Source organism: Dipteris shenzhenensis, chromosome 20, assembly GCF_047967505.1.
Source record: "Dipteris shenzhenensis isolate YYH24624 ecotype China chromosome 20, Dip_SZ_1.0, whole genome shotgun sequence".
In the NCBI taxonomy this organism is placed as follows: Eukaryota; Viridiplantae; Streptophyta; class Polypodiopsida; order Gleicheniales; family Dipteridaceae; genus Dipteris; species Dipteris shenzhenensis.
Genome location: NC_141615.1, coordinates 20,277,305 through 20,286,793, shown reverse-complemented (window position 1 = coordinate 20,286,793; position 9,489 = coordinate 20,277,305). Strand labels below are relative to the sequence as shown.

Here is a 9,489-nt window from a genome sequence, read left to right as displayed (position 1 = left end):
AGCAAGATTCATGATAGCCAAAACATGGTGAAGAGGCGGCTACGCAAGATTGCCTACGTGGCAACGAATCGCAAGAAAACAGGAATGAGCTCTTTGAGCTCCACGTGGCATAACGTTTGACTAACATCTAAATAAGTAAACATAGATAGATATAGATAGGTGAAGTCATATTTCATACGACCCATTTATCCTTGAATGTATACATTATTAGTGCTATAGGGAAGACTTGTGCTAATTTGTAGAAAATTCCGTCACTCTATCCATGTAAAAACAAAGAGAGAGAGCGTTCTTTATCCTTCTCCTATTTAGAATGGTTACCCATGATCTGTGGATTCTCCTCCATAGTATGAGTCAAGCGTAAAATAGAGAAAGGAAGAAAAGGAAAAGCTATATTACTTTAAAATACAAAGAACAAATAATGAAAATAAAAAATGAATGGGAACAACGGTGGAAGGATGGTGCCTTCAGCTTCTGTGCAGGTCGACTACCGTCAGCTTCTGTTGAGTTCCACTACCATCAGGTGGCTGCCATCAGCTTCTGTGTAGGTGGCTTCCATCAGCTTCTGTGCAAATCGACTACCATCAGCTTCTGTGCAGGTGACTTGCCATCAGCGTCTGTGCAGGTGGCTGCCATCAGCTTCTGGACCAGGTGCAGCAGGAATGGGTGCAAGGCATCGAAGAATTATTGCCAGACTTCAGCGTATAATCTGGCCAGAGACCCACTTGGTTGATGGGTTTGTATATTCCCTCGCATCCCAGTATCAGGAACTTCTAATTTGCATTTGGCGTCTTTTGTTGGAGACTACTAAGCTCATGCTGGATCTGATCAGCTGATAGATTGTTGGATAGAATGGGCCTTTTTGAGCATGCCCTGGTTGCAATCTTTGGTTGAGAGATGAGGGGACGCCACAGCTTCCGCTACTTCATGTAAATCTTCCAGTGATCCAAATCGCATGTGGGCGAGAACTGGTCTACAGCATGATGTGAGAGGCAATGTAGATAGATCGCTGAACTCTGGAGGGTACCTCAGGTCGGTTGTGATGCTCTCCAGTACGCTCCACTCGTTGGACTCGCCATAGCTGTCCGTCAGGTTGTCTTCGCAGCTAAACAACGACTTGGTGCTGCAACCTTCCAGTGGAGGCACCTCCAAGGAAAAGCAGGGCTGCTGGAATTCTGAGCACTTGTAATCAGAGAAATCTCGCCTTCCATGATCTGGGAAAGCGTTGGAGAAGGCGATATTACTTGCTTCCTTGGGGCTCTCAAGTTGAGGCAAGTGCAAGAATGGGTATTCCACTTCTTGCTTGCATTGAAAATTCATGCTGGGCGCTGCCGGCACGTTCGGGGACTGGTAGTTATTGTAGTATTCCATATTCGAATCAATCAGGCTGGAGTGATCTTCCACCGATGCGAGCATGGGTTGGCTTTCCTGACTGGTCTTCTGATGATGGATGCGCTTCTTGAACACTCGGCAAACAACCCAGCCATCTTCCTGTAAAATACATGCATCTATATTAGCTTTTTCTACGTCTCAGACTGGGATTTGAGGTATAGTATGCGTTGTCACGAGGAGAATCGAATCCATTGTTAGAAAAGCCTGAGGCAAGCAATCGTCGAAGCTAGAGGTTTGCAATGAACGAAAAACCATGGATTGGAACATACATTGCCTCGAAGTCCCGTCTCGGACTCTTCCAAACGGTATTCATGCATAATCCAGTCAGTCTTCTGGCCATGTGGAGCCCTTCCTTTGTAAAATACTAAGGTCTTCCTCATGCCAATACGCTTGTAGCTTGAATGTACAGCTTTGTCTCTTCCGGTGGCCTTCCAGAAACCGGCCGCCGTCGCTCTATTTGTCCGAGTGCCGGTGGGGTACTTCTTATCCTTGTGGCTGAAGAAATACCACTCCGTCTGTTGTGCTGAATCTATTCTACACCTATCTGTGAACATTCGCGTTTAAGATCGAGAGGCATTAGATATCTATTGCCAAAAACTTGCAATGCATGCTTACACACCGCCGCCTAGGTTAGCATTTCAGAAATCCAACAAGGAGATCAACTCGTCAGTCGAGTCTCATCATGCTTACCGTTGAGGTCCCACGGTTCAAGTTTGTTCAAGTCCACATCTCTAATCACATCCAGATCGAATTTCTGTCGTGCTACTTTCTTTCTCAAATAGTAATTCACCAGCTCCTCGTCGGTTGGGTGGAACCTGAAACCCGGGGGTACTTGGGAGGGACCACTTCCTGGGGTCGCCATTCCTGAAAGAAGTACATTATCAAATATGCTACGAAACAGAAGCCCAGCAGAGAGACAGACAGAGACAGAAAGAAGTTGAGTGACGTTTCTTTTATGACATAACAGGACATCAGAAATTAAAGTATGCAACCAACATGCAGTGCAATTAGGCGAAATTCTGTTCACCAAAAGACAGGAAACAGTTGGTTCTTGTCGCCCTTGATTTAGATATGAACAATTTGAAATCTGAGATTTCCGGTGCACTCTCTTCTACGTTCAAGTCTGAGTGGTTGACACTGGTTGTCTTGAGGAAACTCGTGTAACGACACAAGTGATAACAGCTCGCTCTTGTTGCCAATATTACTTTGGACAATGAAAATGGAAGATCTGGGATTTCAGCATGTTCTTCTTGTGTCGTAAGAAGCGCCAAGCGATCATGCATGCATGCTGAATACGTAATCAAAATTCTATGGAAAGATCTTCAGAAATATCAGAGTAAACAAATACAAACGCTGCAATCAGGCATTCCCTGACGGGAGTGAGTTGCACTCGACTGCGAACTTGTGCGAAGCTGAAGCAACAACGGAATGCTCACCTTTTCCATGCACATGGCCAGGCCTTACTTTAAACAGCAACCCAAGTCCCCTTATAGACATCACCCTAATGCCGATCTAGCCTAGATACTTGCGATTTAAATTATACATATGGATTATTACATTGCTTCCAACGCTGCGCTTCCAATCCTTAAGCCTCCATCCTTACTCAACGGCATCTTCTGCTTGTAGCCACTCGACACCATGAATCCCCTTTGTGACCTCCTCGCATGGAGTCGTCATCTCATACCAACCTTATTTTTCACCCCTTAGCTTTGCATCCCTAGGTCCTTTCACATTTTAATGTGGACCATTATCTTAATGGTCCCTCTTTTACTCTTCCATTCCTTAGATACTATTGAGCCATCTCTTAGATACTAGTGAGAAACTATTGAGTAGTCTTATAATACTCCCCTAATGCCTCTTACCTAATTATTGTTCCATTAGATTGCTCATATATACTTCTCATCTACCTATTCTCCTATTTTGAACTCCCTTAGTCTCAATAAATTGTTCTATTGACATAACTTACCGAAGGAGAAAGTTAATTGGAAATGCCTAAATTCAATATGAAAAGGAGGTACTCTCCTCTTTTACTTCCCCTTTCATTTCACACCTCTCCCCTTACATTGTAAGTATTAGAATGTGACATTACATAGAGCGAGCATTAAAAAATAATTCATTTTCAAAACAATTCCCTATTCCATAGTAACCCCAAGTATTATGACATCATTCCTCTAAGGTTGATGTAGCATTAATGAGCTAGTTAAACTTGTGTCTCGATGACATGTCTAGATACATATGAACCTCTTGATGATTGTGCTTCTTTCACCACATACATGAATACCATGCAAATTTTCAATAAGATAATATCAACATACATGAGACGATGATCTATTGAAACATCACATCAAAAAGTAATGCATGACACACCACTAATAAAACATTATAAATTTAAAAATAAGTGAAATTGCATTTTACATGAAAATATTATACATAGATCATTTTGAAAATCCTCAAAATTTTAGTCACTAGAAAGCGTGTACAAATTGGATTTTGATAAACCCCACGCCCTCAATCCTCTTGACCATTTCACAAATTAAAGTACTCCACAAGCTCTAAATTATATATAACTGACTCATGAATGGTCTTGATCGATGCTACTCATTGATGGAAATTGGTGTCAAGAAGCTATAAATAAAAATTCAAGAGTACAACATAAAAGAGTTATGGCTACATCATCTCTAGCACTAAGGATGGAATGAAATTGGTTTACTCATACATTCTCCTCAACAAACAACATATAACAAAAAATCCACATGATAGAGGCTAGAAGATCTTAAAGCTAGTGTCTTCAACTCTATCCTCACAAAATTGAAAGATGCCTTTACAACTTGTTTTTCTGTGATAGTGATGATTAAAAATCCAAGAGGCATATTCATTATATGGGTCATCATAATCCTATATCCCTATACACACTCTCAAGGCAATAACTAGGGGTAATATTAGAGCCTATGCATATGTAAATAGCTAATGGGTGCAAATTCCCCCATAGCCATGATTATAATGCATTTCATGAATAGCTTGATCCTTAAGCAAAGGTGACACACTTCGCAATGGGGTCGGTCTTCTAAAACTAAATTGATCATGAAAAGAGAGAGAGAGAGAGAGAGAGAGAGAGAGAGAGAGAGAGAGAGAGAGAGAGAGAGAGAGAGAGAGAGAGAGAGAGAGAGAGAGAGAGAGAGAGAGAGAGAGAGGAGGGGGGAGCTTTTAAGAGAATGTATGCAACCATCATCGATCATGCCTACGATTGTGAATACCCATGTAACCCATGTGTACTAATGAAACAAAATATGGAAGCCAATAGAGATTTGAACATTAATTGTCAACTCACAAAGTCATTGACATAGCAAATGGGTGGAGAACATTATTATATTCGGTTATTCCAATATTCAGTGGAATGTAAATGTCCAAGGGCTAGAGGAGTAAATAGAAGCTAGGGCATAAGTAGGCTTTCATATTTCAAGCATCAACATTTCCTTCGTAAACAAAACGGAAAAGATTCCACCCAAAAAGAGAAACCAATAGGACTCTCTTCCCTTCACCCACATTTTATTTTAGGGCAATGAGAGAAGGTACATAAAGCAAATTTACGATGACCTCTTTGATGACGTCTCTTGGATATTCAATCACTTCTACCATAGCAAACCAAGCTATGGAGGAGGCTTTTAGTCAAGGCGTAGAGCTCAATCCACCTTGTGTTAGGACATCAAGGGCACCCCATGAGAAAATGATTTTGTTAATTAATAATTATGAGTCTAGACAAAGGAATTAAACCTACATCTAGATACACATGATATTTAAGGAAATAACTCAGTGGATATAGAGCATTTGCATTATGCAAATAGATAATGGGTCCAAATCCCCCCTTAGCCATTCTTAAGTGTAAAATCTTTTAATTGAAAAGGTCACACCGAATTGAGCTACCAAATCGCAAAAGAAACAATATACTTTTATTATAGAGGTCTTTGATTCTCGAAGGTGTAAGGAGGAAGTAGGAATGACTACACATCACGATTTTTATGCATTACCAATTTGAAGCATTGGTGTGTAACACACAACTCTTTGAAGTTTCTAGTCATCTCCTCCTTTCTCTCATCCTTATCTTTCAAGTTTCTATGACTCCTCTCCCTATGTTATATATAGACATGTCTATAGACTCACCTTCTATATTACCTTCTGTAGTGCTCCAGCTGCATGCATATAGACCCTCCCACGCACCTCAAATAGATAGCATGTTTAGTGATGCTTGTGATGTGTGAGATAGGTCCATGCGTCTGGAGATACGTCCATGCATCTAGAGATACGTCAATGCATGATGGACCCACTCACTTAAACATGAGTAGAAACAATTTGATGACGAATGTCACATAGATCCATGTATAAAGGAGATAGGTCCATGCAGGAAGTCTCATAGCTGGTGCTTTAATACCTAGAAGGGAAAGCAGACTAGAGATTGTTCTACTTTTGATGCATAAAAACTCTAGGGTCTTGCAAGATTTTCAATCCAACTGATTTTGAAAATTTCGTCTATTGAATAGTACAGTGCCCATAATTGGTGTAGGAATCGGGTCATTAGAATTGGGCAGAGTAACACTGGTTTTGTGATATTTGATGAAGGCTTTGGAACATAAGCTTGCAGGACTAGAACGGCTGCGCTTCACACAATTCCAACTTTGTAAGAGGATGGCTTTATCACGTATGGAACTGATCTAAGCTGTAAAACACTAGATATAACATAGCACGTCAACCTTTCTAAATTCAACGCGTGACTGCCGCTTGCTAGACTCGCAGACTCCTAACCAATAGACGAGCGTCCCAACTAATAAACGGTAATATCTCGCAAATTGAACCGCATTGGAGAAGAGTCTACTTACTATCAACAGGTTGCGGACGTTTTCTTTCGAAATTTAATTCCGAGGCAGGGTATCAAATGTCCCGGTGCGTACAATCGGGCAGGAACGAGCTTTCTATTTCCAAAGACGGTTGCAGAGTGTTCAATCTCCGTCGCAGCCGTGAGTATATTCCTCAATGCATACACGTACGAATAATTGGTCACCGCTTGCAATGGTACTGCAGGAAGTGGGGAGAGCGCGCGGTCAAACAAGTTTGGAGGATAGAGGAGAATAGTGGGGGCAATTACGTGGTGGAACGGGAGAGACAGATTGGGGGAGAGCGTGGGTGAGGCCAGAGAGGGAGGTTGTGGGATGTGGGAAGGTATGTGTAAAGATGGTGGGTGTGGTCTGGGCGGATAAGCTGGCTAATGAAGGGAGTCGAAGGGATCAAGAGAAATGGCGTTATGGAGATGACGATGAGAGCTTGAGGATTCAGGAAGGCAGGTGAGCAAACAGGAATGAGCATGAAGCAAACTGTTGCAAGGAAGGCGCCATAGCCAGAGCGGCGAGTATATATAAAGGAAGGCAGCGTCTAATTACTCTTAACGTCGCGGTTAATGACATTTTAGCTTTAACACAAGATTAACTCGTCTTACCTGCACGTGGATCCACTTTTGATCTCGCATTTTTATGGAAAGCACATCTCTCTCTCTCTCTCTCCTCCCCCTTATAATTGATCACTTTAACTTTAAACCTAGAAATTTCCCTTCCTTTTTGCCACCCCCTCAAGCTGCATCCCATTCCCCTAAGTGTGCTTTTCTCGGCCTTTCAAATATCACCTTAATAACATGTTCCATAATCTCCCCTTAAGCAACTTGAGAAAGGTGGTTTCACCTTCTAAAATAGCTTCATAATCCTCCTATTCCCTAATATAAGCCATAAATTAACTTTTTCTCCTAGGCAAGGATAGTGACCTCTAAAGGAATGAAGCCCCCCTTGAACTTTTACTTTTTTGAAATGTAACAAGCCTTAGTATCTTTTTTACCCTCCACCTCATTTTGTCTACTACGGCATCTAGACATCTTACGGCAAGTTCACACTTCCTTTGTATTTTCATATGCCTTTTAAAGATAATTTACAATAGTAAAATAAAAAGAAGCCAAGTAGTTATTGTTAAGTCATTCCCATTCACAAACTTGGATCACCTCACCAAGTTATTCTACTTCAACTAAAGGATTTAACAAGGATAGTTATTAAATACGGTACGTAGAACTTTTATTCTTAACCCAAAATGTGGGCAACTTTGCTAGGAAGCACCTTTTGTAGGCAAGGTACTACACTTCAAGACAACTTTAGTTTTATGTAGTTAAAAGATGGAGCGTAATGTGTTTTCACACATTAAGTGATCCATGTAGGGACATATCCAAACTAGCTCTATGTTTGCTTCCATTTTCCAAATATAAATCTAGATATTTGGTGCTGTGATGATTGGAAAAACTTTAGGTATTCACCTATTTTGAGTTTTTAGGGTTTAAAACATGAAAATTCACCCAATATGCAAGCGATATAAAAACAAATGAGGAAAGATATGAAATTATGATTGCCCATGGGATGATATATACTATGGGCAGGGGAAAAAGGGCATATGCACTAAATGATGAAAAAGACAAGGGGTAGACAAGGAAAGTTATCAAAGAGAAATGATTGCACAATAGATGATCTGTTCTATAGAAAAAGCAAGCGTGCATTAAAGAAGCATTAAATGAGAAAACAATTGGGGGGACTTGAAAGGAAGGAGAGAGAGAGAGAGAGAGAGAGAGAGAGAGAGAGAGAGAATGGTTATATATGTATATCTTTTGTTGATGTAGTACTTCTGATCATTATTAGCATGAGTATATGAATGCTTGTGCGCAAGACATTGGTGCTGAAAATTCTATAGGGGAGAGAGAGAGAGAGAGAGAGAGAGAGAGAGAGAGAGAGAAGCTTTAAAAAGTGATCATGGCTTTTTAAAAAGACATTCTCGGAATAGGAAACTAATACAAAAGAGATTGAGGAAAAAATATATTTGGAAAATCCATCAGCGACTTGCAAAACTATTTAGCACTCCTTTGGATGTAGTCCTAGTGAAATGAGTCATTATTTTTTCACTCATTTTGCCAATCATAGACTTAGTTGGGGGGTCATCACATAGCAATGCTTTATTTGAAAATTCTTTATATGTGACGTTGTTGTGGGATAGGTTAGTTTTTTTGGGTTATCCATTTTCTTAAGTTGTAATGTCCATTGCCCACATGTCCATTTTCCATATTTATTACACGTGTCCTTCTTTTATAGAAATTCTTGGAGTGTGTACACTTATAATTATAAGAAACAATAGAAAGTGGTTTTTTGTCTTGAAAACTAGAGGGGCCATCTTTTTATTTGTTCACCGACCTTGTATGCTCTCTTTCATTACATCTTGTGAAGGATTATTAGCACCTTTCTTTGAAAAACCAAATATATAGTTTTTGTATAGATAGTAAAGGTTGTCATGCATTCATAGTTGAGATATACTAATTCCTTTTGAGTAGCATTTTTAAAGTTTCCTAATATTAATGCACTTACTTCCAATGGGTACCCTTGCAGCTATTATTCTTCAATGTGCTCTCGCTTTGCTCTCGCTCTTGCCTGCTACTATGAGCTTCTCTTGTGAGTAGACTATTATGTTATTTATGAATTCTATTTTTGAAATACACATTTTAGAGAAGCAAGTAGTACCAATATTCATAGCATATATCTTGATTGTTGTAATTCCAAGTTTAAAGTCATAGCCGCATTGGCCCATGATACACATACTAGAGACCTTTGTTTCTTCTTTTTGTCCTCATATTAGGTTTCTATTTGCTAGTTATGTCCCACTTGTGTTCACATTGGTCTTGATCTTTTTATGGATTGTGTCTCACTTGTATTCACATTGGTTAGTGGTACGCGCCAATTGTGTCCTAGTTGTGTTCACATTGGCCTTGGTCTTTTTATGCATAGGCAAGGGGCAATCCTCAAATCCCCTTAGATTAGTCACTCTTTAAGAACTGTTCCTATTACTTCCATTTAATTATCCATATAAAACTTCCTTTATGCATTTATGAGGTAGTTTATGCCTAACATATGTATGCATTTAAACCACTTATATTTCACATACCTCAACTATGTGAGGCTGATCTATGCAAGATGTATGTAAACACCATGTATATAGTATCATATCTCAAACATATTCATTCATGAAAATTAGGGA

The 9,489-nt window shown here is 39.9% G+C and overlaps 1 protein-coding gene across 1 annotated transcript; it reads right to left on the bottom strand.

The window, feature by feature from the left end:
- Positions 1-448: 448 nt before the first annotated feature.
- LOC147889396 (NAC domain-containing protein 105-like) lies at positions 449-6,673 on the bottom strand. Its single transcript, XM_087391580.1, has 4 exons — positions 6,261-6,673; positions 2,080-2,253; positions 1,659-1,933; positions 449-1,488 (listed from the first exon to the last, which is right to left on the bottom strand). Exons 2-4 carry the CDS (start codon positions 2,249-2,251, stop codon positions 826-828), a joined length of 1,110 nt encoding a protein of 369 aa, XP_087247706.1. The 5' UTR covers positions 2,252-2,253; positions 6,261-6,673; the 3' UTR covers positions 449-825.
- Positions 6,674-9,489: the final 2,816 nt, after the last annotated feature.